The sequence below is a fragment of the Hyperolius riggenbachi genome, chromosome 3 (assembly GCF_040937935.1).
Source record: "Hyperolius riggenbachi isolate aHypRig1 chromosome 3, aHypRig1.pri, whole genome shotgun sequence".
NCBI lineage: Eukaryota > Metazoa > Chordata > Amphibia > Anura > Hyperoliidae > Hyperolius > Hyperolius riggenbachi.
In genome coordinates this window covers 160186333-160206332 of record NC_090648.1, presented here as the reverse complement: position 1 = coordinate 160206332, position 20000 = coordinate 160186333, and the positions used below count along the sequence as shown (strand labels likewise).

Genomic DNA, 20000 nt, shown 5'->3' with positions numbered 1-20000 from the left:
CAAGGACCTCTTAATACATACATATTGCTTAGGAGAGCTTCATAATTGTGGATTAAGGCTGCTTTCACACCAAGACGTTGCGTTTTAGGGGACGTTAAGGTCGCATAACGTGCCCCAAACGCAATGCATGGTGGGGTTGAAGTTGGACGTCAGATTGAGCCGCGTTATGCAGCTCTCAAAGCAGCCGCTCCAGGATAGTGATAGGAAGTCCAGATCTTTCTAAGGATTCGGTTCATTCGAATCAGATCATTGAAAAGATCCGGATCTTTGAATCAAATCATTTGAATCATTTTACTAGGGAAGCAGACTGGGGGTGAAATGACTAGCAGGACAGGACTTTCCCTGCACTGTACATTCTGTATGTTCCTGTTTCTTCCAGACAGACATCCACTGTGAACTAATCTTTCATTGTGATGATCCAGATGATTCGACTCACAAAAAAGATCCGGATCAAATGAACGATCCGTTCATGATCCGGACAACACTACAGTCCCACCAGAGTCACCACAGTGCAGTGAATATTAATTAGCCATGTGGCTAGTCACTGAGCATGTGCAAACAATCTAACAGCTCTATAGGGGTATAACGTACAGCATGCTGCACTTTCATTTAACGTGCAGCGTTATACCCTAATGCAGTGTGTGTACTGTGAACAGCACATTGATTTTACAGTGCTGTGAGTTAGGCTGCGTTACTGGCTGCTGTGACGTGGGACTTTAACTTCCCACTGTGAAACCAGCCTAATGCATTTCAAACATTCCATGATGCTTTGAATTAGCTGTTGATACTTCTTCAGGTTAATTTATATAGTTTATCATTTTTTTCCATTTCAAAATGTAATAGACTAGATTGACTATGAAACATTCAAGTGCCCCCTGAGCCCAACTAAAGTATCCCCTGGGGAACATGTACCATGTGTTGAGAGCCTAGTGACCAGAGAGGTCCGACATGTGCAGATATTGCTAATTTATCTTTAATTTGCCTTACCATTAAAGCTCTGCCCTAGTATGTGACAGGAGGCTTTCATATATTCCTGACACAACTTTACTAGAGAAGTGTTATGCTCTTTATTACTGATATACATTTATATAGCTCCGATTCATTCCACAGCGTCTTACGGCGTTCATAGTCCTGTCACAAATTGTCACTGAAGCCCAATCTACACGATACGATTCTTTGTGTGATTTAATTACGATTCTATTTACGATCCGATTAAATCCAACATGTCCGATCGGGATTCGATTTGCCATTGCAAAACAATGGCAAATCGAATCAAATCCTGATCGGACATGTCGGATTTAATCGGATCGTAAATAGAATAGTTATTTGAATCGCACAAATAATCGTATTGTGTAGATGGGGCTTAAGAGGAGCTTGCAATCTAATCCCTACCATAGTAATAGTGTTCCAATTTTGCAAGGTCCCAAATAAACTTATGACTATTGCACAAGAGAAACAGAGGTGTGTGCTTAGACCAAACAGCACCAGTCTTACACTAGCTGCAGAAATGGCTATTGACAAATGTAAAGGCACAGCATGTGCAAATTGCATCTGCTTGCAAGAATATGCGAACTACACATGCAAACATGTGAGAACATACAAAATCCATACAGATAGTGTCCTGGCTACAATCTAAACCTAAGATTCTAGCGCTGCAAGCTGAGACTGCTATCCACTACACCCTAGGTTCTCAGTATACGGTACAAGTACCCCCAGGGGCCTTACTTGTCACGGTCAAATTGTGGTATGTCTTGTCATGGTCAAATTGTGGCAGTTCCACTTGTCACGGCCAAATTGTGGTACATTCTGGGATTAAAAACTGATTATATAGAGAGAACTCTGAACAAGATATTTTTATTAAAAGTATATTAGACTCCAGTGTTCTTCCCAGATTTTTTTCCAGACGGGTGGCATGAAAAAGTAGTCGGATGCGGCGGGGGAATGAAGGGGTGTCGCGACTCTGCTCACAGTGTGGGAGGAAGATGAGGTGGTGAGCCGTTGACAGCCAGGTGCTCACCAAAATTAGCCGGGTGGAACACTCGGCTAAAAGAGCCTGGGGAGAACACTGGACTCCATGAAAAGCAGTACAAGGGCTCAAACCCACTAGAAGCATTTTCTAAGCGCTAGTGATTTGAAAAGCTCTTGCTAATGCAATGCTATGGGGGATTTTTATAAAATCACATCGCGCAAGTGGGATCACACCCATAGCATTACATTAGCAAGAGCTTTTCAAATCACAAAGAGCTAGAAAAATCGCTCCTAGTGGGTTCCAGGCCTTAACTATTATGGAGGGCTACTCCCAAATGTAGATGCACCAAGGGGTATTTGGGGAACAATGCCTTTAATAAAGGGGTTCACACTAAAAACATTGAGGTACACTGCACCAGTGAGCTGCCCATTTTCTTTATTTAAAAAAAATCCTCAACTGACAAGTGATACAAAATTTCTGAGGTACATATAATATAAACTACAGATAAATGCAATTGTTTTACAGCCACAATAGACTACTACTCGGCTGTCTACTTTTAGCACTGTTTTTATTTGAAGTTAGTTTGAAGGCCAGGGTGACTTTTCTGCAGATCATAGCAACAGGAAACTTCTCTGAAACTCCTACATCACTTTTCCACTGGACAAGCCCAGAAGAAAAAAGGGGGGAGCGTAAAACCCACAGACAAAAGCAAATATTTCTGGAGAATAAGCATCCTCACAAATTGGAAAGCTAAAAGAGTTCTACTTGATCCCTCGCACCACAGGATGTACTTTGTGGGACGCGCATCTGAAAATGGTGGCTTTGAAAATATAAGTAGAGTTTCTGCAAAGCTGTGGCTTGTGTTTTTCTTATGAGATAAATGTTTTGTTCGTTGCCAGAGAACACTCGACACAAGTTAACACCCTTGTGTTAGTCATCAAATTACCTCTAGCTAGAGCACCCATCAGCTCTGCACTGGTGAAAAGGTCCCTAATAAACTGCTTATTAATTCTGACTTGCAAGATACTAGTGACTAAAATAACAATTTAATATACTTAGCAAACTCTGTTAAAGTGCAGGCCTGCTCCCGGACTGAGTTAGCAATATTAGGATAACATGAATCTATAATGCAAGCAGGCTGCCATTCCTCCAAGCACTGCAACCCTGATTTTTACACATAATAGACCTCACCCCCACCCTTCCTCCCTCTTTTTTCATCAGCGAGTCATGCTGTCTCTGGCCACAAGGTGGCTCTGCTTATAGACACTGATTGGGCTCTTTAAATTATTCATACAGTGTCTGTCTCCACATGTCCAAGCAGTGATCTCCAGTGGTGAGAGTGTGGTGGCCTACTAATACTAAACAGAAAAATCAGTGTTTTGGGGTCACAAAGTCAAACTGTCTGGTGTTGCAATTAAAGGCACAACACTGATTTCTTTTGTGATAATTTTGTTTTAGCAAACTTCTGTGTATGAAGTTCGTGATTAACTATCTAATCCATTTTAATGTTCCCAGTCAGGAAGCCTCCTACCAGCAACTTCATGCTCCACAGCTTTCCAATGCAATAGGGGCACTTTGTTTTCAGAGAGTCCAATCTGAGCTCAAGGATCTGTGCAGAGCAAAGCAGCACTTATACTTACAGAATGGCATTACCAAACTTGCTGGGTCCACATTTTGAACCATACAAGTGTTGCTTGGTGTGTGTAAATGTAGTATGAGGGGATTAGAATAGAAATTAAATAATAAAACAAACCTGTTGATAAACCAGTAATAACAATCACACCTATAGGTTATAATTGTGAACCTTCTGGTTCTAAGGCCTGCTGAACACAGGCCCCTGTAATTGGATGTGCTATCTAATATCTGACTACAGGATGGCCTCTGTCATGGAAGACGCATATATGAACGAGGTGCAGAGGAGGAGGGAGGAGAGGGACAGAAAAAGAACAGGCACAAGGGAAGATTTATTTATTTAAGTATTTATATAGCGGCGACATATTACGCAGCGCTGTACAGAGTATATTGTCTTGTCACTAACTGTCCCTCAGAGGGGCTCACCATCTAGTCCCTACCATAGTCATATGTCATGTAGTGCATGTATCATAGTCTAGGGCCAATTTTTAGGGGGAAGCCAATTGACTTATCTGTATGTTTTTGGGATGTGGGAGGAAACCGGAGTGACCGGAGGAAACCCATGCAGACATGGGAAGAACATACAAACTCCATGCAGATGTTGACCTGGCTGGGATTCGAACCGGGGACCCAGCGCTGCAAGGCGAGAGCGCTAACCACTACTTTATATTATTTTATAAATAGGATCCATTCACATTTATCAGTCTGCATTGCATCCATTGCGGTAAGTGGAATACACTCTAGTGCTGTCCGCGATTTTTCCCAGGGAGCAGATATGTTTCCCATATAGCCTGTGTTGGAAACACATCTGCTCCAGACACCATCAGTGCACAAAAGACCAACAGAGCGAACACTACACCATCTGCTATTGCTGGCCATTGGGGGTCTGGCTCAGCTGGGAACCTAGCCTTACTGCGTAGTTCTGCTTGTTCTTTGGCTCTATGCAGTAGGCAAGCTAAAAGCTATGGTCTCTAATTGCTGCAGGTCCGCTCCTTGGTATGGACTATGGAATGAAACCATAGAATAAGCAGAATGCCAAAGTAAATTCTAACAAAAAAACAAAACAAAAAAAAGCAGCAATACCGTAGCAGCAATTTCTCTAAAATGACAAGTCAATATTAAATAAAAGATGGAAAGCAGTAGCACAAAATCCTAGGTTTTCGGCAAAGCGAAGCTTCAGTGGCTGGGAAATGTCGATGAAAACTAAATAAAATAAAAAAAATACCAGGATGATACTTACCAAGTGCTTCACAAAGTCTACTTCATCTTCTGTTCTCCCATCAAAACTTTCTGCTAATGTACAACAATAAAATAAAAGGAAAATCAGTCAGATCCATAACAACAAGGTCAATTTATAAAACACAAAGATAAATTACACAAGACCCTATGCCCTGTGTCTATCCACTTCCACCTATTATTTTGGAAACAAATGTATTCTGTAATTTAAGTACACCTGAAGAGATAGGCATATGGTGGCTGCCATATTTATTTTCTTTTGAAAGAAACCTGAGGTGAGAGTGCTATGGACGCTGCCATATTTATTTCCTTTTAAACAATGCACATTGCCTGGCTGTCCTGCTGATCCTCTGCCTCTAATACTTTTAGCCATAGACTCTGAACAAGCATGCCAATCAGATGTTTGAATTTGCTGCAGGATTGTTTCAGGTTTGTGAATCAGGCTCTACTGATACATGAAAGATCAGTAGGATGCCAGGAATCTGGTATTGTTTAAAAGGAAGTAAATATGGCAGCCTCCATATCCCTCTCATTACAAGTGTCCTTTGATGAGTTCTTGTGCTTTGCTGGTTAAGTCTGAGCACGAGGAAATGTATAAATTACTATTTACATTATTCACATTTAAAACAAAAAAGCCTCTAACCTGCCCTTTAAAGATATTGATATGCAGCCATTTCTTGGGAAAAATACATGACCTTTATTTACCTTCCAACCAGGATGCAAGTGGCATCTACAGTATGAGATCTGATAGGATATGAACGAGTGACAACCTGTGCAGAAACGTTACATTTATGCCACATAGGGGGTCCCTTGACACACTGTGGGGACATCCCACAACAAGACTAAACAAAAGTCCCTGAATTACAAAGAAGGAAACCCAGAAGCTCACTTTAGAAGAATGGAGGAAAAGGAGGAGACACACAGGAAGAGGTGATCAAAGAGGTGAAGAGAGAAACTAGTGGAGGGGGTAACAGGAAGTCAAAATAAATACACAAGAATAGGGCATACTGGAAGAGGTGAATAGGAAGTGTCAATAGGCATTAGGTGGGGAACATAGGAGCAGGTGAAGGACAGGTTAAGATGGTAGAAGGTGTTTCACAAGGGGTGATATGAGGATACCTCTCCACATCTTACACTGATTCTTTCATTTATTGAACATAATCTCTGTCTCCTTGGTTAAAGTACACTTTGCTCCAAAACCGGTTTCAAATAAGGTAACAGACCTAATAAAAAAAAAGTCCAGACTGACTATCAAAATCTGTGCATAAGTGAATGGCGAATTAGGATTTCTAGCCCCTTCATTTGTCATTTTTCTCTGATTTAACTGTGTTTAAAGGGAACCAAGCACCATTTTTTCCCTGCAGCTTCTACTGGTTTCTAATAGCTATGAGAACTGCCATGTTTCCCCCTCCCCTTCCAGCTGCCCTAATTTATCCAGGTAAGTGTGAAAATAGCATGTCTTCCCTAAAGCCTCATCTACACGCGTAGATGAGGCTGCGATCCGGCGGCTCGATTAGCCCCCGGATCGCCTCTTCCGCGTCCCCGCTCGCACCGCATTCGATTCCCCGCTCGTCCCCGCCAGCGCCGCTTATCTTCCGCTCGATTCCCTGCCATTGTCCCCTCGCAGGGAATCGGCGTAAGCAAAATCCGTCCTGCTGGATCTTATCAATCGAGCCGCTGATGCGGCTCGATTGATAAGGAGCATCGCGGCCGCATCTACGTGTGTAGATGCAGCTTAAACTCTTTGAAGCACAGTGTACTATCTCCCCACCCCCTGCTGATGAACGCTTTTGTTTGTTCTCTGCTAATGTGTGCAATAACATAATTACATCAGTCCTTATCTGCCTGAAATTTCTGTGGTCGAGCAGGCCCTGCTGTCCACAGGAGTGGGGTAATAAAAGCCTCTGCTAAACTTTTAAATGTAAAAAGAATGGGTAAAATGCAATTTTTATATGAATTAGCCACATTGTCTGCATGCATTTTTAATGTGTCCTGGGTGGTGAAAATGGTGCTCAGTTCCGATTTAGTGTGAACAGTGGAAGTGTCCGTGTGCTGCAGGCTTAAAACTCTACAAACTTTCCCTTCTCTGGGCATAGTGCGGAGTTCATCAGAAAAATGGCTGCAGAAATAGCTATGGGATTGAAAAGTAGTAACAGTGCAATACTATGGTAGGCTTATTTGTTAGATAATAGTCCATATATTTGAAATAAGCTTTAAGGAAAACCTATACTGAAAATTAAAAGTCAAAATAAGCATACACAAGTCATACGTACCTCCTGTGTAGTCTACTCCTCAATCTCTTTCTCCTCTCCTGCGTCCTGTTTGTCCACTGTGATCAATAGAATTCTCCGTCCTCCATTTTGAAAATGGCTATTACCGCATAACAGCTTCCTGGTCAGCACACTGTTAAACTGTAACATCGCCCACTTGAGCCATAGGGAAACATGGACACATCAGTTCTCCTCTCAGCTGTAACTGACAGCAACTGATATATAACTGGCAGAAACTGATATATTTCAGTTCTGACACAATGTTGTCAGAACTGGAAGGGATCACTGTAAGAAGAAAATGGTGAGCTTCTGAGAGGAACTGATGGCTAGGTAACTATGTAATGTTAATTTGAAGTTACCTCATGTGTTTATTTTAAATAATTTTACTCAGTACAGGTTCTCTTTAAGCAAATCTACAGTAATCAATGTCTATAGTGATCAATGCACTACTGTGTTTTAATTAAAAGGCTGCCCCCTCATTTAAACAAAACAGCTGGTGGAATACATACAGCGGTGATGACAGTGCTGGAACGTGGGGACAGAGAAAGCTCAATAGATTTCATGTTTGGGGTAACAGACCACTGGCCTATTCAATCAGATTGACCAAATCTGACAATAAAATTCATCTCATGTATGGCCACCTTAATACTAAATAAGATATGCAGGCTCTACCTCTTCTGATCACATTTTGAGGCCATTTTTAAATGCCATTTCCTGTGTGTTGTGGTTATGTATGGGGGAGGTAGGGGTGATTTTCGTGCGCTCCCATAGACTAGAACCTCAACTCAGTCCCTCAAGTACTCCCAACAGTGCACGTTTTAAAAAAACTGAGGATTTACATGGAACGTGCACTGTTGGAGGTACTTTAATTGAGTTGAGAAACAGACTACTACCTAAGCGCAATCGCAGGAAAACTAGTCAGCAGTTCAATTGTTCTTAGGTAAACATCGCATTACGCATGATCGCCACAATGGGGAAGATGCACAAGTGATAAGTGTCCCTGCAATTTCGGGAATACCACAAAAACACGCGTTATTCAATGTTCAGATTGCAATGCTGCCAGAGGTAAAGAGCTTTTAGTGCCCATTCACACTAGGGTGATTAGTTAATCACCAAAGCACTAGCATTTTTTAAAGCGCTAGTGCTATTCTAACCAATGGCAGTGTTCTCTCTGCCGCAATTGGTGCCGATCATGGGCGTTTTGCAATTAGCACCAATTGCAAAACGCGTTACCTGCAGCATTTTTTGCTACGATTCTGGAGCATTCGTGGTAAAGTGCTTAGTAAAGCACTGATCACGATCGCTCTGAATCGCGGAAGTGTCCAGTGATTGGGCTCTGCGACAGAGGGCACGACAATTTATTAAAAAGAATCAGGGGATTATTAGTTAGGGGGAAAAAAAAAAAAAAAAAAAAAAAAAAACTTTTGGAAGGTCTTGTTTGAGAAGTAGAAAATGTTGTTGATTGCCCACTGTTCATGTAGATACACACGTGTCATTTCCTATTCAGTACAGGTTGGAAAACATCCCTACATCTCCAATATAATATAATATACTGCAAGGCAGAAGAGAGATGTGGGTCCAACTTAAGGTTGCCATTAACCAGGGCTGTGGAGTCGGTACAAAAATCTTCCGACTACTACACCTCCTCAGTTTATGAAACCTCCGACTCCAACTCAGACTCCGGGTACCCAAAATGGCTCAGACTCCGACTCCCCAGTCTAATACTTACCTGGGCTGTGGATTTTGTACAAAATCATCCGACTACGACTCCCGACTCAGACTCCTCAGTTTATGAAATCACCGACTCCAGCTCACGACTCCGGGTACCCAAAATAGCTCCGACTCCTCGACTCAGACTCCACAGCCCTGCCATTAACTATAAAATTATCTGGACGATTGACTATCCAATTCGTTCAGGTCCACTCACAGAAGGAAAGCTGCCATCCAATTCGAACAGATTGATGGAATTGATATGAAAAACAGACTGATTCCATTAATCTGATCGAATTGGATAGTTGCATTCCTTCAAATTAGTGGGCCCGAATGATTCGTTTCCGATCGATACTACAACCAAATTGGATGACTGATCGTCCAGAGAATTGTATGGTTAATTGCCACCTTTTAAACGGCTGTGTTTGTATAGGTCAGTTACAGAAGCTGTGTCAAGGACCATGTGCTGAAACCAATTTTCTGGGGCCAGATGTATGAAAGGCCTGTACTTTTGCCATGTGCGGGGAGCCTAAAACCAGGGGAGTCCTGCCTATTACTCTATCAGCACCACCTGTGTTACCATACAGGTTGCTATAGTAACTATTGTTCCCCGCATGTTAATATAGCAGCGTATGTTATCCTGATAACATAAACGCGCCAAGAGTAATCAGAAAACCAGAAACCCAGGCTTTCAGACTACAAAGCGTTAAACCTGCCTCACATGTGTCTTGGAAGGAAGAGCTTTAATGTCTGCTGCTTCAAACATTGTTTCCCATCCAAAGAAAGCGCCTCACCCTGATCTGTGGGGACTAATAAGGTTTGTTTAAAAAGCCTTGGCTTCTTGCAGCCGCCTACTCAAATTAGGGAATCGCTTTGTTGTGACTTGCGTGTGCCCACTTCAAGCTGGCAAAATATCACAAAGTTGCAGGAGGTGCAAGCAGTCTGGGGAGCTTTTGAAAACTTTGATTAGGTAACTTGATGATAAAGGATTTATTGTTGAGAGTTTTGAACACACGTGGGAGCACATAGCATACAGGAAGAAGAATTATTTTCAATAAGATACAATAAATATGTCAGTATGTGCTCTTATACAACGCTATGGCAATAACTGGTGTTGGGAAGACAAATCCATCTACATAGGCTCCTTGTCAGTGTAATTTGCATGCCCCTTAGCACACTGACATAAGGTCACCGAGACAGCAAGTGGGAACCTCTAATCACAGCTCTCTTTCAGGATGACAGTATGGGGAATGCCTTGTCCTCTCATCTGTGATGCTATGTACAAGCCCTGAGCTTGAGTCATGTGACCTACTACAGCAGCTACTGACCCTGCAGAAAGAAGGGTAGTGACTGATGGTGGAGACAGGCTCCCTTTTCTAGCTAACTGGCAAGGGGGCTCATAAAAACCCTTTATGAGCTTACATTGTTAAACTGAGCAGACATATTTAAATATATTTCTTGCAAAAGCAAACTGAAAAGAAACTTGCTTTCTAGAAAAGAAAAAAAACTTTCCAAACGCTCAACCTTACTATAAACAAAATATTAGAAGCTAAAGGTGCCCTTTAACGATACAATCTTTCGGACAATCTGATAGTTGTGATCGATCGGAAACTATCATTAGGACTGACCAATGGAAAGAGAAAAAACAACCAATCCTATCATTTGAATCATTTGGAACGATCGATAGAACGTCACTATTACGGTACTTGAACCGCTCAATCCTACAGTCATCCTTCAGGATACTGCAAGATTAACCTTGATTTTTTATTTTATTTTTTACTAGGGTAGTCCTACCCATGCTTAATTTTTAGTTGTACACACTGTCTAACAAATGTTCTGGAATTTTCAGAATTAGAATAGAGATCCCACCCAAATGGATGCACTAGGGAGACTTTTTAATCTCAGGTTTTTATTTCTGTCTGGATTTAAGTTGGAGAGTTTTCTCTTCACTTTCTGCCCTACTGAAACCAAAAACTGAAATCACAAAAAACAGGAAGTGAGCTGAAATCTCAGCAATGTGGATACACACAGAAACGTAAAGGTGTAAGAACACTTCTGAGGTTTTTCCTGCTGTTTGTCATCCCCACTGGGAAGTCTCAATTCCTGTCCACAGTTAAAAGGTTATGAAGAACAAGTAGTAAGCAGAAGAGTTCCCAATATAAGGACAGTGACAGCAGTAAAATCCTGACAGATGGTCTAGCTATTACTCACATTCAGTCTAAAGTTAAAAATGTAGGCTCGAGTTACACTTAAAATTTGCTTCCTGAGAGATAGTGCCATTAGCCACAATACAATGAGTTTCATGGCAGAACAGAAAACTAAATCCAGACCGAAATACTGGCTATTTTTAGACCCATGAGTGAGGCCAGTTTTATCAGCGGGCCTGGAAAAATCCAGTCACAATAGATAGCAGGATGAGAGGTGAAGTAGTAGTATGCTAAAGGCCACATGGGGCCAAATTACATTTCTTCTCACTTTCAGGCATTAGAATTGGTGTGAATGGTTTAGTATAGACTGGACAAACAGTTTAATATTTTCTGCAGCCTAAACACTGTTTACACTACAGTTCCCTACAAGTGAACTAACTAAATATATTTCCAACATGGGGCCATATACTATTGCTGAACTCGCCAGCACTAAGCACTGGCGAGTTCTTAACTTAGGCGATGGGGGCATCGCCTAATCTAATTAAACTTTAGACCCCCCCAGGCGGAAAAGAACTCGCTTGGGCGATATAATCGCCCAGCGAGTTCTTACCACGGAATCCAATTATCCTTATCATGTCTCCGGGAAGCGATGCTTCCCGGCAGACATGAGCGTTAGCTTAGACCTGCAAAAAGCAGGTCTAAACTAGCTAACGCACGTCGTCGCCACAGCATCTGATGGTCTCCTTTAATAAGGAGACCCCCAGAGCTCCCCATCGGGTCGCCGCACAGTTTAGAAGCCCCCGCGCAGCTCTGCAAAGGTTCCCCGTCATACGTACCGCCGCCGATCACCCGCCGCCTCTCGCCGCAAAATCCGTTGTGTAATTACAGTGTATCTAACACTGTAATTACTGTGCGCATAGAAGGAGCCCGGGCAAAGCATCTTTGAATCTGCAGCCGGGCTCCCCATTGGTCCGCTGTCTGAGCCATTTTATTGGTTCAGACAGCGGACCAATGGGGAGCCCGGCTGCAGATTCAAAGATGCTTTGCCCGGGCTCCTATGCGGACAGTAATTACAGTGTTAGATACACTGTAATTACACGACGGATTTTGTGGCGAGAGGCGGCGGGTGATCGGCGGCGGTACGTATGACGGGGAACCTTTGCAGAGCTGCACAGGGGCTTCTAAACTGTGCGGCGACCCGACGGGGAGCTCTGGGGGTCTCCTTATTAAAGGAGACCCCAAGATGCAGCGGCGGAAGATGGCGGCGGATGTAAGGCGGGCGAGTGCGCATGTGTGGGGAGTGAGGCCGTGGTGCTGATGGACAGCACCACAGCGTAAACCTCACTCCCCATCGCTCGGTAAAAGGGAGCATCGCTCAGGCTTTCGCCTGAGTAATGCTCCCTAACGATCGGCCATCGCGCGAAGGATATGGGCAATAGGATTTGCCGGTAATCCTCGCGCGATGGCAAGGTGATAAGTAGCTCGCATCTGCAAGCTACTTATCACCTTGAATAGGATATGGCCCATAATCTTAATGCTGCCATACACTAATCGACTGCCACCAGATCAACCAACAGATAGATCCCTCTCTGATCTAATCTGATCTGATCACAGAGGGATCTATTGGCTGCCTATACACTGCACACAGATTTTGATTCGATTTCAGCATGAATTCGATTCACAAACTGTGGAGCTGCTGCTGCCTCTGCCTGCCTCGCCGTCCCTGCACCCCAGGCTAGCAGCAATGATATTACCTGTCCGCCTGGCGGGAGTCCCCGGGTCCGTGTTGTCCCTTTCTCCGGCTGGCCTTCTTCTCCATCTTCTCTTCACTTCCTGTACCGAGCGGAGGCTCAAACAGTAGAGGGCGCTCTACTGTTTGAACTTCCCCTTCTCACAGGACGGGGCAGGAAGTGAAGAGGAGATGGAGAAGGGGCCAGCCAGAGAAAGGGAAAGCACAGACCCGCGACTCCCGCCGGCGGACAGGTGATGTATTTCTGCATCGGTCGTCGCGGAATCGAACGCTGCTAATGACGCACTACCAACCCGCCTGCGATCGAGCAAACTTTTCCACCTCGACAGATCGACTGAATTGATCGATTTCGGGTGGAAATCAGTCGTTCGGTAAACATTTGCGTTAACAATTTCACAGCAGTTTCAATCACAGTGATCGAATCTGCTGTATATCTGCGGGAAATCGACGTAGAGTATGGGTATCTTACGGCAAAAAACTACATTCCATTTCTGTGTTCCCTACTCACAAGCTGAGCATCTAGGAGAGTATAGATAACACACTGGCTATGTTAATTATATGCTGAAAAGAACTGCTGAATTTGTCCATGTAAAATGTCATGTCACTTCTAACTACCACAATCCCAGTCTCACTACCACAGTTAATTCGTAAAGTACCCTATAATCTTTTAGAAGATCATATACATGCAAAGGCCCCTGACTATCCAAACTAAGTTAACAGTGACCATACTCTACTAGAACAGAAGATATTTTACATGTCTGTCTGTTCTTGTGTAGTTTTTTCTGATAGCTGCTGAGTTATGTAAACTGCATGACAGCCGGAGAGGGAGACAGCATGTGCATAGATATTGCTCCCCAACTACCCCAGCTTCCTTTTAGATTGCTCCTATTATGACAACTGCCTAGTACAAGGCCATCATAACCTACAAGTGTTGACAAATATGAATTCATATACCAGTTTATGAAAACTGTGATATGCATGTTCCATATGCTTAGAGGCCCATTAAAGCCCAAGATTTTTTTTTTTACTGCTGTCTGTGCCTCCATTGGGAAGTTTTTCAATCGTTTCCTGTCCCTGAGACCTGCATGAAAGCTTTGTGGCTTTGACATGAAAGTTAGTAGACCCAGAGACAGTATATGGGACACTTTGTATGTGTTGCTTTGTGTGTTACTTCTGCAGAGATTTCTACATTTCTGCTTTATAAAGAAAATGGAGACAGAGGACAGGAGAAAAAATAAATAAATAAAGAATTTATCTTATCAAACTTCTCTATGACCAATAAAGCACCTTTCCTGGATCTGGACCCTTTACATGCACAGGTGGAGTGCTAGTAGAATAGACTTATTTATGCCACTTGTTCGTGTAACTGCAGGCACCTCTTTAAACTGTACATGCAGACTGTACAATACCCATCTGATAGCAGGTGTACAATTAATCTCTGCCTACAAAACAGTAGTCAGACCAGCCAAGCTAGAGAAAAACTAGGAGCTGCCGGCAATTATCTGTACTTGGTGTCACATTTCAGCCACTCCTATACTCAGCTGAAATGTCACCCTTGTAAATGCTTCACAGAAGGGAAAGAAAGTTCAAGTAGTTCTGTTGTATTTACTTTAAGCTACAATTCTCAGCAAAGTGACTATTCACTGCTTCCCGAACCAATAGCTTGACAGCAGCAAATGTCCTAATGTGCAGAGCATAAATGGGGGTAGTGATGCAGAGATTAACAACTGCTACCTGCACAAAGGGTGAGATCGCTTTACTGGTCCTGCAGCAGCAAATAACTTACGGTTTTCAGGACAAGGATAGCAGGTTACAGCATGAAGAAAAGCAAAGCAGCCTGCAAAAGCCAGGTGAACCATTTAGAGCTATACCTGTAGTTACTCTTCAGCTAATACTCAGATTTTATACATGAACACTCCAGGTAGAGTCATTATCTCAGAATGCGAGCAAAGACCAAACCACAAACACACCCAACATATTTAGAAACAGATATGAAGGCATCTGTCTGACAATACGACACTAGAGTAACATTCGCATCTACATGAGAACTGAATCTGACCTGTAAAACTTTTCTTATTATAATTATCAGTCCCACAGCAGTTATGTGAACATTTCAGCACAGGCACTGAATAAAACACAGTAAGGGTAATTACCTGAGGCAATCTCTGTATCCGACATGCTTGGACACTGTGCTTCCTCCATGTTTATCGAGATATCCAGTCCAGAGTCCTGTTCTTTAAGCACATGGGCATGTTCACCTGTATCCTGCTCATAATCCTCTTTACTCTCAAGTGAGTCAGGCTGTTCAGCACTTGAACACGGTGTGCCTTCATTTGCTGGCATTCCAGAACCTGCATTAACCATCTCCTTCATACATAGCTTTACTGTAGAATCCAGCATAGCATTCACAATGGCAGCTGCAATCTGCTGTATGTGATAATCCTCTGTATCGGGGGACTGACTCATTCCTTGCCCACCGATCTGCTGCTCTGGATATGTGGACTTCTCTGAATCACTGAGGACAGAGCATACCTCGTTTTCACTGCTTCTAGGTGCATTATCTGAGCTTGAGTCACTACTGGGCAAGGACTCCTCCGTTATAGGATGAAGTAAAGCTCTGGAGACTTCTAACACCTCTGAACCATCCTCAGCCTGACTGGCAATTCCCCCTGACTCCTCCTCTACACATTCATCAAGGCTCGGTGTTTCTGCATCCAGCGTACCTTGTGGTGGTGAAGGTGCTGAGCCAATGACAGCATCCTTTTCAAGTACAGTTCTGGTGTTCTCTACACAGTCAGAAACCAGGCATTCCGGTAGGTCTGCCTCCATGACATTCCTGTCTTCAGCACTCCGGTTATCAGCAGACTGATGCGTTCTTTCACTTTGTGAAGTTGACAGATGTGTTTCCGTCGGTTTAGAGTCACATGACTCATTGCAGTCTAGAGCACTTGTTGCTGAGCAATCCTGTGACTGTCCCAATTCTACAGCATCTACAGTGTCACACTGTACAGCCTTTTCTTCTAAAATGGAGGGGCTTAACATTCCGTGGTCTAAGATAACAGAACTATCAGTGGGTTGATTGTCAGGGTGTGCAGCTGCTGTAGCAGTATCCTGTTCATCAGTCTCTGTGTTACTTGGGATGTCCTTGGTTTTTGCTGAACTAATACAAAGGTCAGGCATGGCCTGTTTGGTAACCACACTGATATCCTCAGTCTTTTGTCCTTCGGGTGATGGAACAGCTACAGTATTATTTGCAAACATGACTTCAGTTTCAACATCATGGTGTATGGGCTGGTTTTCTGGGGAGGCAGTAGTTGCAGGAGCATTTCTCTCTTTAAAAGTCAGGCTGATACAATCAACACTTTGGTCCAAACTTTCACTTTCTGGAGATGGCATATTTCTTTCAGGCTCTTTATTATGCATGTCAGCACAGTGCAAGGTTTCCACGACTGTACATTCCAGGGAATCTCCAGGATCTGTGATATCACATTGCTCTGTTTCATTTAAGCAAGGACTTTGTTTCACTGGACAGGAACTGTTATTACTGAAACTTTCAATAGCCTGATTGTCATTAACAGGCAGTGGTATGACGGCATCCATTTCCTGTTCACTGTTCTCCGTATGACTAGCTGTGTCCTTGGTACTTGAAGCACTGGTACAGTATCCCGGCATGGCCTGGCCCATATCCACACTGACGTTTAAATCTAATACATCGGCTTTGTCTGGAGCTTCCGTTGGAGCAACGTCTGGGGTTGCTTTCTTTGTAGTGGTTATCATTTCCTCATCCAAATTATCTATCCTAGACAGGCCTTCGTGGTCCAAAACAATTCCAGCTGAGGTCATCCCAGCTTCCTCGTTTGGATTTCCACCAGACAGAAGAGTCTCAGCAGGCTGCACCACAGTAGGAAAGCTTTGTATGTGCTTATGTGTAACTGATACATCTTCTGACTCTACAATAGACTTAGTTCCCTCCTCTTCCTCTTTGGGTTCTTTACTTGTAGCAGCAAAGGAAATCATTGCACCGTCTCCACCCACAGTTTCCACCTCACTATCAACATTAATGCCAAGTTCTTCCACCTTGTCACTAGCACAGCTCTCCTCACTGCACAAATTCACTGATTCCTTATTTTTGTTAGAGTCGCTGTGCAAATCCACTGTCTTATCAGCAGGATATTTCTCTGCTTCCTGGTGACATAAATGAGTCTTTTCTTCAGACTGGGGTTCCTGTTCAGACTTCACACTCGTGCCCTTATGAACAATAGAAAAGCAAATGAATGACTAAAGACAATACGCAAAATATATCAATACTTTAGAAAAAGATGACCTCAAAAAGTACTAAAGCATAACAGTATGTACTTAAAGTGGACCCAAATGAAAAATACAAGATTTCAGAAATAAAATCTATTTTCTAAATTATAATAAATAGCAGCCTTTTTCAGCTGCATGACAAATATAAAATATTTTACAATTATTGGAGGAACCCCTCCCTTCCTTTCATATTGCCGGGACAGAATCCGGCAGACTGGTGGAGGAGATAAAAACAAAACACAAGCTGCTACTGATGATGTCACAGGGAAGGTGATTCTCAGCTTGTGTGAGATTTCACATAGATGACGCCCCTGTGAGGGAGGATAGTGGATGACATACACACCCATGATCTAAAACCTCATACTAAGCTCAGAAGTAATGGCTGCCATCTGTATAACACTAGTTATAAAAAGAGAAGGGTGAAAAGCATGCACTGAAATGCTTATAGGCTTGAGGGAGTGTTTATTTATCGTCGTATGTGTCAGAGTGGTGCAACGAAATATTTTGAATTAAAAAAATGTTTGGTTTGGGTCCGCTTTAATCTGTTGCAACAGTCATGCTCTGCACCAAATGATGTTGGCACAGAGCCATTGAACGCATTTAGACTACTGATGCAAACTATCATTGTCTGTCAGGAAAGTCTGGTTAAGGGAAAGGTTAAGGAAAAGGATAGATTAAAGTTAAGGGCCAGGTTCAGCATTAGTTATAGTTGTCATTCAGGTTTAGGGAACATTATCACATTACATTTGTTTTGGTAATATTTTTGGTCAATGGTTAGGGTCATCCCAAGGGTCAAGGTTACTGTTCGTTTTTTATCAGTCAAGGTTACAGCTTTTTGCCTTGCTCTTGATCAAGTGGGATATGTGAGGGTGCAAGCTATTGTTGTACCAGGTTTTCGGGATGATCTTGATGGACAGATGTCTTTATTCAATCATACTATGTAACAATACTATGTGACAATGTTAAAGAGAACCCGAGGTGTGTTTAAAGCTGCTCCCCCTCCTCTTGCATAGCTCCGGTCCCTGCCCCCGTCCGTTCCCTCCAATCAGCAGGGAGGGAAGGGATGCAGGCGGGGACTGGAGTTCTGCAGGAGGCGGGGAGAGCAGCAGACTGACACTATAGAGATAAACACAGCCAGCTCTGACAAGCTGTTTGTCAGCAGCGTGGCTGTGATTTATGAGGGATTGCAGAGAGCAGGGGGACCTTAGGGGGGTTTGGGATAGCAACAGAGGCTGGGCTGTATAGGCAGATCCAGCCTCTGCATGCAGATAATATTCTTCAAACCCACCTCGGGTTCTCTTTAATGTTATGCACATTTTTGAATCTGAAGTCAAGATTGGTGAGGTAGATGGTATCAGAGGTATGTGCTTACATTTATTTTTTTATCTCCAATAATCTTACAACAAAATTATTTAGTGCCAAGCACGGACAGCAATGTAACCAAAGTAATATACCATTAATCAATAATTAAGTATGGCACACACTTCACAGAGCTGTCAACAACCAACTTTATAAATGTATATGAACTTTAAAGATTAGTAACGCAGTAACAGAGCAATCAAAACATGTAATGATAGTTGTATTATACAATTGTGGACTGAAGCTGATCAATGAATTGATCAAATTCAGGTTAAGACTAGCAGAAAAATAAATGTTAACATATGAATGTGACATCTGACTTTTCCTACATACCTAAGTACACATGGCCATCTATGCCAGGTGTCCATAATGTCTTGCCTCATTGTCATGTTGGCTGCCATTGTGATTTCTGCTAATTACTCACCGGGTCTATCTGAAACATTTTCAGACACCAAATAGATGATTTTTGGCTCTAAAGACACATACACACGTTAGATGAAGCTCAGCCAGGGCAGCCAATAACGACCGCCTCTGCTGAGAATCTAGCATGTGTACAGCAGCTCCTAATGCTCCAAGACACCTCCGTTAGTGATCAGTCTGGCAGAGCCAATCGGCCATGGTGTGAATGTCAAAGCCTGATTCAAACTGCATATTAACCTTTTCAGGGCCAGACAGCTCTAGCCTCTTTAAGACCAGAGCCATCCATGTCCTTTTAACTGCTGGGATTGCTGTGATTGGCTCACAACAATCTCAGGGTCAGCTCCGGCCTGATATACGGAAGCTCTGCTGTCAGTGTCACAGCAGAGCAAGCGGGTACATTGACACAGACAGCAGCAGGAACAGCAAGAGCGAGCGGTGGGGATGATTAGAATCTACGCTCTGACAGCGAGAACAGCTTCCAAACAGGGCATACATTTTTTAATTACTGAGGTCAGGAAGCAGTTGAGGGTCAGTTCAGATGGACAACTGTCAACATTTATTCCCAGTGTTTATAGCTAATGATCAACAGCACATGATCGCCCATCATCAAGCGCAGCGCTTGATTGAGTTTTCCTGATCGCTATATGCAGATTTTGAAGTCGGCAGCCTTTCCTGTTACATACTATCCCCATAGGTCTCTAAACATGCCACAACGAAAAACTAGAAGGAATGCATTTGGCTGCGACAAAATGAGCCACCATAAGCCGTCCAATAAATCAGCCCAAAAACTTAAACTCTACCAGCAAGTAAATTGAAAAATGAAAATAGATGCCCAAAGTGGTGCACCGAATACCTGTGTCTGCAGCTACTCTGCAGCTCTCATCCTTTCTCCTCTGCATGCAACTGGTGCGAGGGTCAAAGATGTGCGACTAGGTACAACTACTCAGGGACTAGGGTTCCCAGGCCTGTATGGATAGCAACCTAGCTAGACCAAAGCACAGCTACACATGATTGCTTTGAGACTTTGCCCTGCTATATTTTGGGTGTAGTTGGATTTTAAACATGATGAAAGCAGCTCCCTTTAGACATTAAGAGAAAATGTTCCACATGCTTCCTGCACATGGTCACAGACTATAAAAAACATGCAACTTTGATGGGCAGTGCAAGCAGTCTAAGAAGAGTGTGTGTGTGTGTGTGTG

The 20000-nt window shown here is 43.1% G+C and overlaps 1 protein-coding gene across 8 annotated transcripts in view; it reads right to left on the bottom strand.

Annotated features, from left to right (window-relative positions):
* AKAP13 (A-kinase anchoring protein 13) overlaps positions 1 to 20000 on the bottom strand; it is a 384453-nt gene that overhangs the window by 168138 nt on the left and 196315 nt on the right. For 7 of the 8 annotated variants that reach the window (XR_011030254.1, XR_011030251.1, XR_011030255.1 and 4 more), the window contains 2 exons: positions 14868 to 16962; positions 4842 to 4894 (listed from right to left, as the gene is read on the bottom strand). Coding sequence is in view for 1 of the 8 variants with exons in the window: in XM_068275158.1 (XP_068131259.1) it covers positions 4842 to 4894; positions 14868 to 16962 (2148 nt within the window). In the remaining 7 variants the exon portion in view is untranslated. The remainder of the gene's footprint in view (positions 1 to 4841; positions 4895 to 14867; positions 16963 to 20000) is intronic. The other variant, XR_011030252.1, reaches the window with a different exon arrangement.